This window comes from Lichenostomus cassidix, chromosome 7, assembly GCF_008360975.1.
Source record: "Lichenostomus cassidix isolate B80296 chromosome 7, HeHo_3.0, whole genome shotgun sequence".
Taxonomy (NCBI): domain Eukaryota; kingdom Metazoa; phylum Chordata; class Aves; order Passeriformes; family Meliphagidae; genus Lichenostomus; species Lichenostomus cassidix.
Window position 1 is genome coordinate 8,229,645 of NC_139488.1, and position 20,119 is coordinate 8,249,763.

A 20,119-nucleotide genomic window follows, 5' to 3' on the forward strand; every position below is an offset into this window, starting at 1 on the left:
GCCAGAGCCTCTGGACACACCTCCCTGAAACCCTCTACAGGGTGTGCGTTTAGTTTTTGAGGGTTTAGTTTGCTTTAGTTTGCTTTTGCTTTATTTTGTTCCTTTTTTTTTGTTTGTTTGTTTGGTTTTTTTTCCCTCCCTCCAAGTAAGATATCCCTCCTGTAAGGTCTTTATGTGTAGAGTGGAAGTCTTTTTTCTTTTCAAAACATTTGTAATTCAGATTCATACTTGCGATTTGGATTTTTCATTTAGTTAACATCAAACAGTGATGAGATACCAAGAAAACTTACTAGTTACAAATTATAGCACCCCAACAGCAAAAACATCGCAATATTGAAAGCTCAGTAATGTATTTATTTCCTTTCACTTAAACAAATCCCAGGATTTTCAATTTGAAAACAACCTGATAAGAAAATGAATGCAAACCTCCCATAAAATGCCAAAGACCAGCAGACATGAGAAATATGGAGGGAAGGCAGAACAGACTGCATGCTTTGGCTTCTTCAGTCTGCCCAACATCTGCAACTCTTACTCCTTTCTGATTTCCACTGAGTTTGCTAAGTTTAGTTTCTTTACCCACTTTTCCCTTTCTCTACAGCCTGAACCTGTTTTACCTTTCTCAACAGATTATTTCCACATGCTGTGGCTCAAGCCCCAGGGCTGGCTGACAGTGTTACCCCTGTGTGCCTCAGGATTACAACTATTGATTTATCTACTACTCAAAGTCTGTAAAAAACAACCTCACTTTATTCAAACACACTGAAAAAAACCAGATCTGAATACACATATATTCAGGAGTCAGAGGAAAGGGTTGAGAGAGATGATCAAACATGCCAACTTTTTTTTTGGCAGTGAATAGTTTTGGTCAGCTGCAGTTGCTGTACATCCTGCTGTAAGAGGAGCATATTTTGACTGATAGCTTCTCCTTCCCGCAGCAATCCGTCTGCAATCGATGGATTACCTGCCAGCAGGCACTCCTGGGATGCACTGCTCAATACACCTGTGGAAGGAGTGTTTTATTCCTGAGCTAACTGAGGATAAATTCCTGCTGTCCACATCCACCTCTGCACCCTCTAACAGCTGTCCTTTATTCAGAGCTCCCAGGCCTGGGTATTGGAGAGCTGTGTTTGTGGCACACTGACACCAATCCACCCCCCAGAAAGACCTCACATATGCTTGGCTTAGATCATTTGGAAATAAGCAACATATTCAGAGAAAATAAAGTGCCTTCAGATATATTTAGGTAATTTTTCAGCTTCTAAATCAAATGGGATGTATCCATCTTCCAAACAATTCACATTTAGATAAGAAATTTCCCTTCTCTCCAGAGGGATGGAACAGTTTGCTCTGTACATTCTGCATCCTTGTACCAACATTTGGATTAAAAACTACTGGTGGTCACCTATCACTTGATACAATTTTACATTATTTACGGAAAACAAATTATATGTTATAATAAAGAAAACCTGAATTTACAAATAGTGTGGGCCAGATCCTTCTCTGCTTGTACATTTACCTTCCTCCAGCACTTTTGTAAGGGACCTCCTATCCTGTTTGCTACCTTTCCATCACATCTTTGCTCAGACTTGTCTGATTAAATTTCTCCATTCAGTAACTTCTGCTTGAAAAAATATTAACTACGTTAGTTTTCTTCCTGGTTCAGACCACATCTCCTCTTTTCCTACATGCATGGGCTATCTTTGGTTACTGATTTCCAGAATATGTGGTGCTGCATCCTCCCAAATGACATACCTTAGATGTGGTTTTATAGCAACAGTTTTCTGAGGCTATAAATGGAAACACAGACAAAGCCCCAATAAGTAATTTTGGGAACTTAAGCCTATAGTCTAGCTGAAATGTGAAAGGCTCAGGCAAATGTGGAGGAGATGATTGTTCCCCATGTGCAAAGACATTGCCGCTTCTTAGGACTCAGTTATTGTGGCTGCTGTCACTCTCCTGGGCAAGCCAAGCCAAGGTGTGCTCAGTTTCCATCAATGGCCTCCACTGGCACAGTCTTTATTCTACACCAGGTTTGGAGCTCCAAGAGGAATGACAACACTCAGGCTGCCACAGAATTCCTGATGGTAATTTGTCAGCAAAAGGAGCAAATTCTTGCTTTCCTGATAGCTAGCCAAGGACACCTTCTCCACCCCAGACTTGGAGATATTACCTGTCAGAAAGGACACTTCAGAGGGTTTTGCACAAATGATAGCTCTTGTTTCCCTGACTCCCTCTGATTTCTCCCCTCTGTCCCTCCCTTCCCTGGGCTGCAAGGCAGGAAAAAGCATCTGCCTCTAGGATAGCTCAGGACCTAACAGTAGCTGCATTCTTGCTTTCTGGCAAGGAAGGAGGGTTAGGTGCTTCAACAACACATCATGCATGGGGAGTGGGAGGGGGGAAGGGATGAAAGAAGGCAGCAATTTCTGACCATATGTGCCATTTGGGTGCCTGTCTAACACTAATTTCAAGATAGAATAATAAAAATTTACCTCTAACAAAATTTTTTATCTATTTGCATTTCAGGATCTTAAAAATAGAGCAGACAAATCATAATGCATGATGTCCCCAGTGATTTCTATTCCCTAATTGCAGAGATAACTTGCTTGATTAGTGCTGTGCTTTGTACAACAGAACTAGCTGGAACACAGTGAGTCTATTTACTTCAGAAGTGCTCTGGATATGATTAGCAGGAGTGCATAAATGTACATTAGTGCATATTAATGCAGCAACTAATCTAGACTGTGGACAGAAACAATACATATTGTATTTTTCCACCCAGTATGTTTCTATTTGAAAATTCCTTCCACAACAAGTGCCTCTAAGGTACTTACTTTAATTTTCCTGTTGCAATTTGTAATTACCTTAGATTGATATGTCTGTTTTCCTAAATAAATTGCTTTACTGGCAAAAATATGCCCTCTTTGTAAGCAGATTATATCTAGTGCCACACAGCACACTTAACTTCTTTCTCATTGGGAGAGGAGGGTTTGAACTGCTTGCCACGAGGAGTTTTTTTATTCTGTTTTTAAATCCATCAAGGACATTTTCTGTCCAGAAACAAAGCTGCCCTGTAAATGATGAGGATGCTTCTGACATCCATCTTCTAACTAAGAATATTTGCATTTTTGGGACTTCCACTGTGTTCTCTGCAGCAGTGAGAAGTAGCTTTTTTACACAAAAACTGGCACCAGCAGAAGGAGATGGTTTATAACTCAGTTGTTAAATGATACGTTTGTTATGACCTTTTCTATGACATACATGCTAATTACTCACCATGACAAATATTTACTGAGTAATATAGGAAATACAACAAATAATATTTCTGATACACTGGGAGAGTCATCAAATACCAGAAAATGGAGTGGAAGTTCAGCCCTTTTGTCTGCGGTGCCTTCAGGCCCCTGCAGAGCACTACAGCTGAACTACAATGTAAAGGATACACACCACCACTTGGCAGAAGAGGGACACCCCTTAGCAGGACAAATAACACACTGCTGATGAATTCCTGTTCCTGAGCCATGGAGAGCGGGATGCTTTCAAGAGGCATAAAAACTAAACCTCACGTCAAGACCTGATTTTCAGAATTTGCAGAGAGACTGATTTCAGTAGCGTGTTTCACTTTAGAGTTGAAAATGCACTGCCCCCCTCAAGCCTTTGGAAGACATGCCCTCTTCCCCAAGTTCCTTTCACCGTTATGTTTTCAATAGAAGAGTCAATGATGACTTTAAAGTTATTTATCTTTTTTGTGTAAGTCTCTGTGAGTGTTTCCATGTTTTTCCTACTGTCCAGAAAGCTCTTAGCTATGCTGTCATGACATTTAGTGATTGACAGCATTGGGATCACCTCCAACAGAATTTTCTATATAAAGATACAGGGGTTGAACAGTCTTCTGTTCAAAAAGCAAAAAAGATGACTTAAAAACCCAAATATAAATCCCAAGAAAATGACAAGGTGTACTTAGTAGTTGTTGACTGTACAAACTAGACAGGCAAGTTTTCTCTTCCTGCCCTCAGAAGGAATGTGCTTGCCTTCCTTACACTGATATCAGAGAATATCCTGGGTTGGAAGGGACTCAACTGGGACCAAAGTCCAGCTCCTAGTTCTGCACAGAACAGCTCCAAAAATCCACCATGTGCCCAAGAATGTTGTTCAAGTGCTCTGTGAACTCTGGCAGACTTGAGACCATGAGTGCTTCCCAGGGGAGCTTGTTCCAGTGCCCAACCACCCTCTGGGTGAAGAACCTGCTCCTAATATCCCTCCTAAACCTCCCCTGACAACTCCAGGCCATTCCCTCAGGTCCTGACACTGATCACCACAGAGAAGAGATCAGTGCCTGACCCTGTGCTTTCCCTCATGAGGAAGCTGGAGCCTGGGATGAGGTCTCCTCTCATTTGTAGCTATCACACACTTATTAAAACCTCTTGAATTCCTCCTAATCTGGCCTCAGTGAGACACATTGTACTGCGAACTGTCAGATATATTCTCCTTGTCTCTTGCTAACCAAGTTTCACTGCTGGCAGCCAAAGGGATGATGCCCAGATTTCATGAGATCTGGAGTGTGGCAGATTCCTGTTCTGCTGGATACCTGACCGTGTCAATCTGCAGTCTGGCAACACTCAGCTGAGCAACTTCATGAAGGTAAATGCCAATACCAGATCACCAGAAGGTGATGGATCACAAAGACTGTGCTTCGTGTGCATCACTGAGCCAAGGCAATACTGAGAAAGGATGGTCATGAGAGCTGAGAGGAAGGAGGACACTGCAGAATGGAATTGTCTTTAAAACAGTGCAGCTGATGTTTTGGAGGCTGAGATGCTTCCGGCAAGCCTACAGCTCAGCTCAAAGAGCAGGGTGGGAAAAGAAACACTCAGCACTTTGTTTAACTGTAACCAGACAAAAATGTCTCACCCTCTGCCTTCAGAACTGGGTAGTTAGATTAGAGACTATGAAATTGCATGGCTTTTCTGATGGGATGCAACTCTGCAGTATCTATCATTTAGTTTTCAATTTCTTTCCAAGAGTTATGGGTCAATGGCTAGAGTCAAATATAACCACTTCCTCATGCTTATGGTAATTACTAACTCCCACTTTATCACTGTGCCTTTTATCTGAAGTATCCCAAAGCATTTTACAAATTCAGCAACACATCAACGCTGGATATGATCCAAAGCGCATTAGGGTTAATGAAGTTAATATACAATGTATTATATGCATGTAAACATTTCATAAATTGCTTGCAATAGCATAATTACAGTTGAGGGCATCCAAACAGCCTTAACTCTGCCCTATAGTGATGGAAACAATAAAAAAGAACAACTGGACGAGTCTTCCAAAAATAAGCTGCATTTTTTTTTTGCAGCTAATTCAGACTAAGACCATACTAAAATATTCAAATCATAACTAATGTATATTATTGGCAAAGGACTGGGTTTAGGTTATGTGTTCCACTCAGCTAACATTCCCATTCTTGAGATTTTCAGTTTGACTATCATGCTGAATTTCCTAGATTGAATACAATTTATCAGATAAACTTTGTAAGAAATTATTAGGGTAGAAGAGATGACAAACACTAGTTCAATTTTAACACCATGTTTATCTAACTAGTGATCAGAATGAGCCTAGGCACATCAGTATGCCATCTCGACACCTTCCAGAACACTTGCTAATGCGTACTGCCCCAGGGAGTCTTTAAATTGGAGATGTACTAGGAAAAATATCATCCTCTGCTTCACACCTTTTTAAATGCTCTTTCCTTCAGTATCCTCAAGTGCCTACAGTTTGAAATAAGACACAAGCTGGATGGACACTTCACCTGACCTAGTGCAGCAACAGTGCTGTGAACCACATGTTTTAAAACAAAGGCTTTGCGCTTCACACCGAGACTGTTAAAGTGTTCAAGCTAGCAAACCTATAGCTCCATTTCAGCCATCCTTACCACTTCATATATCCTAACACAGGCCCACATCAAAATACCTCATGTCTACCCTGAAGTGGGGCTGCTATTTAAAGTGCGGACACCAGTATTTTAAAGTTGCTATAAATAGCAATTGCAATTTGACACTTGAATAGCTTGAAGTCCATCATTATGAAGAGTTATCTGCTATTTGGAATTTGGCTCCCTGTCTCTTACTGACATCACTGGACTTTTACTGAGTAAATGACCTACCAAGTATTATCCTATGTAGACTTCTGTTTTCCCCAGCACCAGAAGGCAGAGGAGATTTAGAAGAACTAAAGAAAGAGCTGAGGGATAAATGACATTTAATAAACTAAAGCACTCCCTTAAGTCTGCTCTGGGAGACAAAGGGACAGCACTTTAGAACACTGTGTTATGATCAGTGAAGGAATCATTCCCCACACTCGGTATCTGCTCCTAAAGTGCTTCCACTAGAACAACACAATTCCCATCCTTCTTCCCAGTAATTCACTCAGAGTGTGCCTCAATTCACATGGGAGGGATTACAGCAAAATTGCAGTGCTTGTGAGGCATGTTGGGTAGGCAGCCTCGGACGCCAATGCAGGCGACTATTCAGCAGAGATTCTCAAAACAGGTATAAAACAATGCAAGCAGATGTCATTTCCTCTACAGAAAGAGCTCAGCTCTGGAAAAGCTTTCCTTCTGCCTTGGATCAGGCTCCCAGGGACAGCACAGCTTTTCTGCCAACTGAAGCACAAACTGATGCTGTCTAACCCAGCGTGCTTTCTGTGATAACTAGACTTGGAGCATCTACCCACTGCACAGTGACAACTGCCATCAGCAGCAGCAACCTTCAGCCACTCAGATGCCTGTTCTGAGGATACAGAACATTGACTTGTTATAGAACAACATATTATAACATTTTGTTTGTCTGAAAAACATCACAGTTCTTCAGTTTTGAATGGAAGATGTTTCTACAACAAAACCCTTTTCTGCATCAAAGCAGTAAGTTTGTACAAAACCCTTCCTCTTCAGGTTTGCAATAGTACTGTGCATTGATTTAATAACTATATGTTGTCCCATCACTTACTAACATTTATAAAGTAATAAGATAGGCCAGGTGAATAAAGACTGAAAAAAAATCCTTAACTTCAAATACTGAAGATATCAATAAAAACTGTGAAGGTGAAAGGGATAAGAGAAATTATTTCACCCTGAAGACAGAGGAAGGGGGACCCAGACAGGCTGTGCAGTTTCCACACTTGAAAGTTTTTGAGGTCTGCCTCGTTAATGCCCTGAGCAGCCTTGTCTCACATCTAACACTGCTTGGAGGAGGTTGGTGTAGAGGTCCCTTTGAACCTGAATTATCCCACGATCCTGTGGAAGTAATTGTCTGACATAAACACAAGACAAAATAACTTCAAAGTTAGTATGGGATTATCAAAGTATTTGATAACAAGTGCATTTGAGTTGGAAAAAATCTCCTTCTGCTTTTCAAGCACAGAAGGCCAAAGACCTGACCAATAAGGGCAAAAATAATGATACAAGCTAGCCCTTTACCATGGGATTATCTCAACTCAGATGTTCACAACATAATTAAAGATCTTTATAATGGACACATGAATGAACTACACAACAAATCCTTTCTAAATTTAAAGACTTAACAGTTGTGCAGCTACTACCAGATACAGCCAACATCAGCAAACCAGATTTGAGTGTCTGGAGTCCTGAAGGGATCAGGTCTGATGCAGTTCAATAATGAGGCATGAATAGCTGGAAACACTTGTGAGAGTGCTGAGGGCACAAAGATTATTTCAGCAGTGAGATGAAAAAGTGAGTAGGTAAGCTGGTGACAGCACAGTGACCTGATAAACTGGCAATAGTGCAAGAATATGTTTAATACAACCATATGGGAAAAAAACCCCTTGGCTGGAACTATTAAATGAGTTAGTGTTTAAGGATCAGAGTTAAGTTGTTCAAGAAGAGCTCTTAGCTGACATTAAATTAGTGGGACTAATGTCATCTTGAGTTGCACACCAAGGGAAATGCATTTCTAAATATTGCGTTCCAGTTTAGGAATCCATATTTCAGGAATATGGAAATAACAGTAAGTCATAAAAGTCAGTGACCAAAAAAAAAGAAATAAAAAATTACTGTGATATTTTAATTACATTGCCCAGTTATTTAATCAATTAATGTAGAAGTTTAGGATTTTTATATTTGCTATTCATAAATGCCACACATAAAGAGCTCTCAAAGAGGAAGGCTCTCCCAGTCACGTAGACAAAGAAATAACTCCTAGGAACCACGTTACAACAAAAACATCCAAGTCCCTGGAACAATCCAAACCTAAACAAAACAATAGCTGTCACTTTACAATGATGCTCATTCAAAAATAATTTTGTTGGAGGCACCTGGTGTAATTCTGAATGCAGATAACACAGGTGTGCATGTTTGATACTCACTACAGTCATGCACCCACTATGCCAAGAACCAGCAACTCTCAAATATAAGGGATCCATATAGTACCAGTCTTCAACTGGCAGCCGAACTCTGCTTTACCTCCCTCTATTTGTGATTCTAAACATCTAAAATATTCAGGAGCTCTAACCTCATTTTAACATTTCCACTCTTACTTCAATGGGGCTGTGACATACAGCACATAGGATATAAGTGTTAGGAGGAGGCAGCTAATTCCCTCTGCCAAAGGCAGAAAAATTTGGATTGCCTTGAATACTTGGCATTGTGAGTGTGCACAAACCTGAAAGAGCATAATTAAGATGAACATTGGCCTGTTAAGTCTTTTCTTAAATGGTGCTAGTCATGGAGGGGGAAAAAAGAGCTTTAGAATAAAAAAGTGATTAGAAGCATTAAATCTGGTCATTTGGCTTAACTCCCACCCTGAGTCACAGTCTAGTAGGAAATACAGACACTTGATCTCTTTTTTCCTCCTCTGTCCTTTCCTTTCCCAGTGAACTAAGTGTTATGCCACCCTCTGTCACCCTTCCTGTTGCGCCACTTTTCTGCAGACCTGCTTTTTCTACTTTGGTTATGTCATTATCTGCATTTTAGATCATATCATCATACCCACCCCAAAAATTTCTATTTAACAAGGGCCATGTAGTTTGTGTAACCATTTTGAGCAGATGACTTTATAGCCACCTTCCTCACTGCATTATAGATTCCCAAAGCTAAGGAACATATTTCAATTTTTCAATTAATTGGAGCAATCCAAAATAGTAAAATAGTTTTAGAAAGGGACTGATCTGCAGGCTATTTGGTGAGGTTTTTTAGTCTGGTTGGGCTGTTTGGGAGTGGGTTGTTTCTTTGGGGGTTTTTGTTGTTTTGAAATGGAGCTGTTTGTCAGTATATTCCTTGTAAACTTCTCAAAACAAAACCTCTCCTTTCTGTTTAAAACAAAAAATATTAGCAACGCAGTCTAGCCAAGATTATGGCTGAAAGTATCTGTTCATCCAATCAATTCACCTATTTATTTTTTTCTCAGTCTCCACAAACCTTCAGAGCACTGTTAACAATCCAATCTGTGGTGCATCCTTCCATTTTCAGTGGCACTAGAGACAAAAAAAATTTAAACATTGACCTAATGCCTTTGCTAAATGGCTACCAGAAATCTCCAGAGAACTTGGGGTGTGGGAAATGGCGGTGTGGAGAGGCAACATGATATTCTAGTATTGCAGGAGAGTTGAGAGCACTTCCTTGCCAACAGCTGGGTCAAAACAACCCAAATACAGAACATTGCAGGAAAAAAGCCTTTCCTGGCCACACCACTTGACAGCTACTTATAAGGAGTACAAATTTTCTGTATTTTGAGGCAGGTGGCACCAGTCCATCTTTGTGGGCAGTGGTGTGACCTGGCCTTGCCCATCCTGGCATGCCAGGGGAGAGAGATCCATCTTGCCCCCGCTCAGGTATCGCACGGGCTGAGCAGTTCAGCAGGTGTTTTTGCTCAAATTAAAGGCTTGCAAATGGTGCTGCTAATTGAATTACAAATTAACTCATTATCAGATACAGTAAGTAATTTCTTTAAATTAAGTGGAGATTAATTAGAATAGCTGGGCAGAACAACTGAAACAAAATGGTCCCACCCCCGCCATCAGCACCCAAACCTGTCAAATTATTCTAATCTCACCAAAATTGATTTGGGATTATCAAGCACATCTGTCAAACTAGCATCAAAAACCTTCACAACCTAAGTGATTCTAATATTAAAACGTAGGTATTTGACACCTATAACACTTGAGCACATCCTCAAAAATAAGGAGTTCTTTAGCTATATTTCGTGAAAGAACAGAGTCAAATATGCATTCAGGTGCTCATGAAGGGCACACTTGATTGTTGCTTTAGTAGATTAAAAATTCCAATAGAAAACATTTTTTATTATTATCCTTTGAAACTTTATTACTTCTGAAATAGTTATTAGTACCAGAGTAATACTCCCTGATAGCTAATAATTACACCAAGCTTTCCTCAGGTTGTACAAATACATTCATGGCCACCAGTGACACTGCAGCTTTGAAGGTTGTCCTTCATAGCATGACACTGTGTCTATCCATAGAAAAGAACGAGACAATAAAAGTGCTAAAAAAAAAATCCCAAACCCAACATTTTTTGGAACAGAACATTCAAATGCAGCAATTTTTAAAATCTGTTCCTGAAGGAGGAGAAAATGGTCAAGCATTATAAATCATTATTAGCAACTGTAACATTAAGGACAAAGCCAATTTAGAAATAATCCATCAACTGATCAAGAATTTTCTTTCTCCTCCCATATGTATAAGCAGTGCCACATGAAATCACCCAAAGCCTTACAAATAGCATTTCCACCTGCTGAAAAATAATCAATTAAAGTCTTTTCATGTGAGTCACAATAAAGTACATCATGATAAACTGTATTTTAATTGGAGACTATGAGAAGGAAATTAATTTTGCCAATAACCTCCTGTGATAAGGAGACACACAAGTAATTTGATGCCAGCTTGGTCTTTTAACTCTAACTTCCCAAGGAAAACTGGGATTCAAAACACCATCATTTATAATCCCAGAAAGGGGCTGGGGGGGTGGGCCTGAGAAAGATGTGACAAGCATGTAAAATGTTAATTAACACCTCAAAATACCACCTCTCCAGCAATTTACAATAACCCAGAGGACTGGGAGGGACAAGAGGGTTGTAAAAGGCAACAGCCCTTCCCAGAAGGGCTCAATTTTCTGTACAGTGACCAGTGCAGAGCTGACAGCAGAATTTATGATGGACACCATCAAAATTACTGGAAAAAGCTGTGCCCCCCACAAGGACTCTCCCACACACCCCTGGTACAAACCTAGAACTCTGCATAGAAAGCACTGAGCACCCAAAGAGGCCATTTTGAGAAACTACAGGGAAAGGAAGGCAGGTCAGGATTCTGATATCCCCTGGGGTCTTGTGCCAAGTTATTTCATAACTTTGATTCAAAAAGCATACCCAGAAGCTGAAAAAACACTTAAATCACATCTTAGATTAAACAATCATCACAGGAGAACAAATCTGACTGAAGAGCTATGGTGATAATTGATGAAAAACTTGTGTTTTCCATTTATTGCAAATTAAAATAACATGAAAACATGACAACTGTCACATCTGTGGCAATACAGCCACATCTTGGCAAGTCCTCTATGGCCTCCTTAACATTATGGACCTGGAAAATTTTAAGGAAGACATTTGCCATTACTCTAACAAACCTGTTTGTTTCCATCCCCACATCTAAAATGTTTGTGTCGTACAATGCAGAAGTAGTAAGGATAAAGTAGATAAATTGGAGTCAAACAGCAGGAGTCCTCACTTCTGGAGAGGAATGAGTGGAGAAGGGAGTTAGAAGAAAGTTAAAAGTGTTAACTGTAAGGCAATTAAAATTCTCTATAAAACCATCCGTGGTACCACATTAGAAAGCAGACCATTTCCACAGCCACTACAAGAGGTACCATAAATTAACCAAATGACACAGCAAAAAGCTTAAACTTAAAATCTGCTAATCCCCTTAGACTCAGCCTCTAACAATTCTGCAACAGGAACTGCAGCTCCTTTTGACAGAAACAGTAAATCATCCCCTCAAGCAGCATATCTTAATGCAAAATAGGTATGTAAGAAACTATTTCTGTCCCAGTCAGTTCAGAGCAGTGTTTTAGGGCAGCTTATGATTATATTTTAGAAGAACTTTTTCTCCATTTAAAAATTCCATCAGTTTTAACACTAAATCCAGAGATAAATTGGGCACTTAGAGATATTAGAGGCTTTTTCAGTAGACGTTCTAGACATTTTGCTACCTTTCATGTTGTTCTAGAGGCTAGTTAAGCTCATTGTTTGAAGTCCAAAAGCTTTTGGAAATTGATGTCTAGGGCTAAGCTTAAATCTTTAAACACTTTTCAAAAGCCAGATTCATTCAGAGAGCCAAACAATCTTAGCAGTCAGCCTTTTCAACAGGACCTATTTGCAAAGATGGATCTAAAATAGATTACTTTGTCTGGCTGCTCCAATGAAAGTCATTTTCAGAAAAAAATTCTCTAATACATCAGTCTGTTGTATTCACAGAAAGTAGCAGTTTCTAATTTGTCCTTCATAGAGCTGCAAGTGCAGTGAAGATCTTAAATTCTTTGTCTCAGAAGGGTGAGGGGTAAAGAAGGGAAATGCAGATGTAAAATACTGAACTCATTTATTTGGACAGTAGATGAAGCAACAGTGATACGTTTATTGATTTGCTGCTCTACTAATTAACATAGTGCTTTCAGTCTTCAAGTTTTCATCAAAAGATTGAGCTGTTTAAGACAGCGTTTGCCAAGTCACTTCTTAGAGATGCCACCTTAAACCAGAGCAAAAGCACTGTAATTTCTGGTTTTAATTGGTAATGAACAGGCCAGTTCTCTGAGGACCCCAATCCATGTACTCTGACACCCAGACTTGTGCACAGCAATAGAAAAAGCAAGCCAAAATAAAACGGTGCATATTTGTTTCTAAGTAGCAAACACATTGGAACAGGATACCAGCATGGAAAACAATTCCCATCACAAACATGGAGATGTCAGACACCTCCCTCCCCCTCTATGATGCACCCTTGCATGACTAGCAAGTTAACAAATTCTTCCTTAGTAAGTTTAAGAGAGGAAGCAAAAGCGGGGTCTCAGAAATTAGGAACACATTTCCATTAAACTCTACCATGCTTAACAAGGCAGCAGCTCATTAATTTCCTGAGATCTGCTCACTCGTAGCCACAACAAACAACTGCAGCTCGAGCAGCAGGAATGGAGAGACAATGTTCTTCATGGTATTTTCAAGTCTCCTGACATCAAGAAAGCTGCGTTTATTAACACAAGCCTTTTTTTTTTTTTTAATGCCCTTTACACAAGCAGTGTCTCAGAAGGCAGAAGAGGAGTGATTATGGTCTTCATGAGCCTGAAGTCCAGCTGGCTTTCTTAACTCCTGACTTTTCTCAGCAATTACATAGAAAATTCTCTTTCATTCAGAATATCAGCACATATCCCCGACCTTTGTTCCTTGCTACACACAGATAATTAGCCCACCAAAACAGTGCTTTCACACTACGAAAGATGAAAACAAGACCACTGCCTGGGAATTAATCTACTCCCTGGATGGCAGAACACACAGTCTCAGTTAATAGCCCCAAAAAGGCTTCTGATTATATTGTCTCATTGCCAGCATTAAGTCATGATAGAGGTCTTGCCCTTACAAACTCATCTGCAGGAACAGGGCCCTTGCAAAACTTGGAGGGTGAGGACAAAGGCAAAGAGCTTTCCTTTCTCTTCCCCCTCTTTCAAGGAAATAAAGGGACAACAAGAATAATACATCCCCTGGGCTCTGAGGAATTTGCTGCCCATGAAGTGGTGTGAAGCCCAGGGATTTCTGAATTTGACACCTGCTTGAAGGATGTGTATCACTGCTTTAAACAAACAGCCCTGGCACTGTGCCCTCTGCTCACAGACTGATGGAGGCAGGCAAGGTCCCCATGTGGAGAGCTCTTCCTAAATTCTGTCTCTTATTTTATTTATTTTTTATTTCTGACAGCTGAGAGAACTAGAGTAGCGGGGCATACAGAGATAATTTAACACTTCAGTATATACCCACCTAGTACTGCTGTTTGGGTGCAAAACCGAGGAGCAAACCCAGTCACCCTGGGCTACACAATAATTTACCTCAAAAGATGTTAAAGAAAATAATTAGGAGCCATGTGTTAAGGGGCACATATTTTAAATTCCAGGTAAGCATCTTCCACAGAAGTGTGGAGCTGCTATTCATACCCAATACATTTCAAATGAACCATGTGAGTTTTTTTTCCCTGACGCATTTTAAAAATATTTTCCTTATATTAACAGTAAAATTAAAACCTTTCCTTTTGCACCAAGAAGCCCATTTGCAATTAATTCTCATCAATTAATGCTGGTCTTTCTACGTACAATTTTACTGTTCAAAAAATAAGATACAACCCTTTGATTAAAACAATATGCAGAACCTTTTCACTGAAAGTAGCCATACAGTGATGTTGTGACCAGATGCACTATAAGGGTGTTTAATAAAGTGGCAACCTCAGGTAGGATGAACATGTGTCAATATTACAAGAAGAAAATGAAGAAAAAAGCACGTGGGAGGAATAAAGCACAGGGGTGAAACAAAATAGTTGTAAGCCATACATTGGGATTCTACAATAATCTCAAATACAGCAACCACATAGGAACCGGTCAGCAAAATGATCATATCTTCCATTTATGTGTATCTACACTGTAATTGGAAAAAAAAATATTGCAAATCTTACCTAGAAAGAACTCAAGGAGTCCCCTTGTCCCTCATGCTGCTGGATTCAGCAGTATTTCCAAGGGAGTGGATGGGGCAGGAAGATGTAACTACTTTCATAACCATCAAGAGCTCTTAATAGATGAACAGTGACAAGTGGATTTCTTTTCTGTCCATTTTACTTTGCAGATAGCAGATTTCAAAGTGGCACCAAAAAATCTCAAGACACTTGAGCATTGCAGACCCTGGGCCAGTCTCTGAATACACTGGCTTAGGAAGAGATGTCTGCAAGCAGCAGCTTCAGAGGGACATGACTAAGATCTCGGTGGCTGCAGAGGGGTGGCTGGCTGGTGCTAGCTCAGAAACCAAAGCCTTCCTTGGTCCACCAAAACTTCAGTAAACACAGCTGTGAATTTATACTCTGGGACAAACTTATTTTGACCCATCCCCACTTTGCATCAACTTTACTCCACAAAGTAGCCAAGCATGTCCAAAAGGCCACTCACCAAAACGTTCACAGATTCTAGAGGACCAATTGTCCTCCAGGGAGCAACTCTTCTGCCCCTGATGCCTTGGAATGATTTGCCTCAATGCCATACTTCTCAGCAGAATGTTCAGTAAGGGATTTCCTTCCCCTGCACCACTGCAGGAGCTTGGGTGTTGATCATGCCTATCCACACTATACTCACCAAACAGAAGGTGTTCAACACTCCTGGGCTGTAAAGCAGCTTTAAATTACACAATTGAAAGGACTTTCTTTTGTTGGGGAATTAGGGAAAAACTCCACACCACAGCCTCCCAGGATCAGGCACCTATAGAAGCTGCTAAGAACACAACCAGCTGCCTAATTCAAAAGGATTTATTTTCCTGGCTAGCAGCACAGCTGATTTCCAGGACATGACTGTGTGAAGATGTCAGCTATTTGTTTGTCTGTCTAGCAGACATGCTCCTCAAGTGTAAACGTACCTGTGGCCATGCCAAAAAGAAATATTATTTTCCCCTTTCCTGAGGCCTGTTAGTTTTACAGAGCCAACACAACAGCAGGCAAGGCAGATTTGAGTCTCCTCACACAACAAGGAGAACTGTTTGCTAGGCTGTATTTTGTCACACCTGCACAAGCACACTGAAAAGGCAGGTGTAAACAGAAGCTGTAATTTGTCCTGCTGGTGCTGATGCATGGGAAGGTAAAAGACCCAGCTTGAGCCAGAGCCTCAGCTGAATGCACAAGGCTGCCAGGTAGGAAAACAAAAGCATCTTTTCAGTACCAACCTGCATGCATTTTATATGAAAATCACTAAGGCACAATAAATACGGAACCCCACAAAGAACTTTTTTACAGTCAATTTTCAGAGGAGAGAGGCAATTTCTATAATGAACATGCATTAAACCCTCCATAAAAAAGTTAATTAAGAAAATGAGTCTGTTTTTTCAACTCAAAATAAGTGTTTTGCTGTTTAAAAATACAGTATATACAGTAAATATGGTTTGGCAGGAAAGGAATGTTGCAGAGCTCTATTGATATAGATAACAGAGTTCTGTTCCAGTGCAACTTATAACAAATTTAGACACTCTATGCATGGAAATAAAACATGAAAAAAACAAAAGCAGCACATGAAACACCAGAAGATCATAAAAAAGCAGAACAGAGATGTGCAGAAATGGTACAAAACCCTTGGGAAAAAGAAAGGTCAGATATTTGCTATTAAAATGGATAGCTAAAGTGGATTCTTCCCCCATCTCACATTACAGCTAATTTCAGTAGAAGGAGAGTACCCCACAGTTTTTCCATCAGTACTTTGGGAAAAAAAATTCTTTAAAGAACTGAAGATTTCCTTTTTCAGTCACACAGATCAAAAGGGAGATTTTTTGAAACCTCGTTCAAACAATTCTGTATTGACAGTTTCCAAATTTTCTCTAACTTATCCAAGAAAGAAATAAGGACAGAGCCCTGAAACAGGAGGCAGTAAATAAGGCTATCTCAGAGGTGACATAGAAAAATTCTGAAGAAGGCTGAGAGAACAACATGTGTATGGTTTGACATAGAGACAATATGTATGGAAGAAGAGCTACAGATTAAAATGGTCTTAGTTGAAAGCAGAGCAACATTAACAGGAGGAAGAATTCAAACACAAAGATCTATTTGTTTCATTAAGAAAAGAGAAATACAGAGTAAACCTCTAAAATGGAAAAAAAATCCTCAGGATGCTGGAGACTTGGTGCCAAGCCAAGATGAGGAAAGGGAGCCACAGCCCATCACTGAGGCTCCTGGTCACCAGCACGAGTGGATAACCTCCCGAGGGATGCCTGAGACATCACCCCTGGGCAGCCAGCACCTGTGCTCTGCAGCACCAGTGACGAGATTCTTGCTTCAGTGGTTGTGGCAGTCTCTTTAGCCATACCTCATTCCCCAGCTGCAAATAAAACTGATTTCTAGCCTACTCAACAGCTGAAGATTAGGTTTACCTCAGGTGTGGTTATAGGGGTCTGGATTGACCAGGGCAGAAGTTTGTTGGGACCAAAATTCTGTTCCTGAAACTATTCTTTTTTTAAGTATAACCACAGACCACCTGAGGAAGCAAAATGAGCCAACAGCCTGCAAACATGATAAACTAGGAGTGTGGAAAGACACTCAGTTTTACAGCATACAGAAAATGAGACATCCTCACCTGTAGCTCAAGGAGCCCCTTTGACTAACAGCCCCCAGACAGGCACTGCACAAAGGGCTAAACCCCAGCCTGCTGCTGGACACCACAGCACACACTGTGCTCAGAGCACATCACAAAGAACCTCGAAGAGCAGACCAGAGCACACCCCTCTGACAGCTCAGAGTCGTTCCTCTACCTCCAGAGCTCACTCTTTACACCAGAATTGCCCCCTTCTCCAAAAGCCCATCCTACAGGCAGCACACAGACACCCACTTGTTCCTCTTCCCTTTGGCTAGTGGTGTAACACTCCAAACAAACCACAGTGAGCAGAACAGGACCTCAGCTATCTCCATGCAGGGAGACACACTCCCCACTAAACTGGAAACACCAGCGTAACTTGTTTTAGCCAAACCATTTTATAAAGCACAAAGTCTCTTACCTGCTGCCAGGTGGTGAAGAAGGAGCTCGTGTTTGCTCTTATTCAATGTCTTTTTCTTTCATGGGAAAGAAACCAAGCCTGGCTCCTACTCCCTGAGAGCTGCCTGCTCCAAGAGCCCAGCCAGCCCACCTGAGGCTCATTTGGAGCCTTGACATGCCACAAAACTGGTGGGGCAGGTGGAGGCTGAGTGGGTAACTCAGCTCCAAAAGGAAACTTTGTAAGCAAAAGACTCATTGGCCATTTCAGGGTGGAAGAAGGAAATAATTCTGTCTTAATTTAGCTGTTCTCCTTCCCTTATCCTTGCTCTCATTCTTTTCTTAATGGCTTCACCCTTCCAACTTTATCTCTTAGCCTTTTCTTTTTACATTAAGCATTTATACAGCTCCAATTTCCTGGAAGGGAACAAGCTTAAATGAAAACTTAAAGTCACGTTTTAGACCTAAGCAAAAAATGCATGGTTTACTCTGGTAAATTAAAACCCATATGCAGGAATTGTTGTTATTTTACCAATTGTCTTTCACAAAGCATTGGGTGAAATGAATATTTGCTCATGAGGTGATGGGAAAACCTTCTCATCAATGTGCTCCTGCATAACAAGTCATGGCAGCTCTTGCTGGACCAGAGCAGGAGTCCAGCTGGGCCATATCACCAGCCTTGCTCAGTCACAGGCATTAGAAGGTGCTTTGGGCAACAAGCTTGGGAATAAGAACTTATGAAATTACCTTTCCCTAAGTAGAGGTTGCAATTCTTACCTGTTAGCAGAGCATGTTCCATGGTGTTGTTCTCTCACAAAGGAGAATGTTGTAGAATGTTTGTGGGAGCCTTTGGATGCCAGGGCCTCTTCAGATGTGTGATTATTTGAAATTTTCCATATGTTCAGGTCTGAACAAAAATGTCTCTGCAAACTGGATATTTTTTATGCAAATGTTCATAGCAAGCCATAAGTAATGTAAATTTGAATGAGAAAGAAGTTATTGTGTTCAGGTCTTTCTGCATGTCGTTGTTTTGTAAATGCAGGCTGACTGACTCCCCTGCAGAGAGGCACCTGAAGCATTACCGAATTCTTCTTTGGAAAGTAAAAGTACAGGAAAAACTTAGGCTAATTTTCAAACAGGCAAGTTCAGTCCACAGATGGGCTGCACGTGAAGCCTTCCCATTAGAATTCTCCCTTCTTACACGTGCCTGATCTCAATGGTGGTGTAATTAATTCTCGTGTCCTCTCAACACATCTTCCCCCTCATTACCAAGACTGTGATGATGCTGGCTGGTGTCTTGTCTAGTCTATTAAAATGCATATTACATGACAAAAAGACCTTCAGCATCCAGAACTGTCAGTCCAGCACATTCCAGCTCCCACTGATGTTGGTTGGAGTCTCCCATATGCAGGGAGCTGAATATCTGAGCAGGGATCTGTGGCATAGATATCAGGACGTTGTAGTCTTTAGTCACTGCTGGCATACAAGCACACAGAGAGACATTTTTCTTCAGCCTTTTCTTTGGGATCTGGAAGACAAAGCATCTTTACTCTCTTTTCAAGAAACTCACCGTGTGCTTCACTGGAGGAAAAAAGTCAGGAATAATTAAAGAAGACATGTGCTGTCCGAACTTCTGACAGAAGCTTCTTTGATAAATAATTCATCTTAAAAATCTTGAGAGGTATGAATGAGACGACAAACGAGGTGCTCCTCTTGAGCACACAGGCCTTCCTGGGTGACCTCCCCTGGCACGAGCAGCTCAGAGCACCCTGGAGGGAGCACAGAGAGAAAAGAGTTTTAACAAATTTGTCAATGAAGCTGTCAAATACAGGCATATGCTGTAATCAGGTACTTGAGTGTTTCACGGCAGACGCTACTGTGCAATTCATAAAGTATCAGATAGCTTCCCACAATGAATTCAGGGAAGACAAGGGAAAACATCAGGCTCAAGTCTCACCATCAGAACTGAAAAGCAATGTAGCACATTAACAAGGGTTTGCACAGTGTGTGTCCTTCATGCAGGATTGCAGTGACAAATGTCTGTGCAGTCACAAACTACATGACATTACACCATTTAGACCTCAGGGAGCATCCTGCCAATTTTCTGTCCATCATTTATTTTTAGATCTGGTGGTGTGCACACTCTGAGTGCTCTTAGCCGAAGGTCACATCCAGTGAAGCTTCAGCAACAAACCATTTTCCACCTCTGGTTTTGAATTGTTTGATTTTAAATGGTTTGTTATGCTTCTTTTCAGGGCTTGTGTCCATAATAATCAGAAGGGAGCTGGGTCTTCCAGCAATGCTATTCTTTAGCTTTCTCCAGCATTGACTCTTGTACACACCAACTGA

The 20,119-nt window shown here is 40.8% G+C and overlaps 1 protein-coding gene across 1 annotated transcript in view; it reads right to left on the bottom strand.

Annotated features, from left to right (window-relative positions):
- The window catches only part of TMEFF2 (transmembrane protein with EGF like and two follistatin like domains 2), a 186,402-nt gene extending 166,881 nt beyond the window's left edge, over positions 1 to 19,521 (bottom strand). Inside the window, exon 1 of the mRNA XM_085066049.1 lies at positions 18,548 to 19,521. Coding sequence (XP_084922175.1) covers positions 18,548 to 18,569 — 22 coding nt within the window. The 5' untranslated portion in view covers positions 18,570 to 19,521. The remainder of the gene's footprint in view (positions 1 to 18,547) is intronic.
- Positions 19,522 to 20,119: the final 598 nt, after the last annotated feature.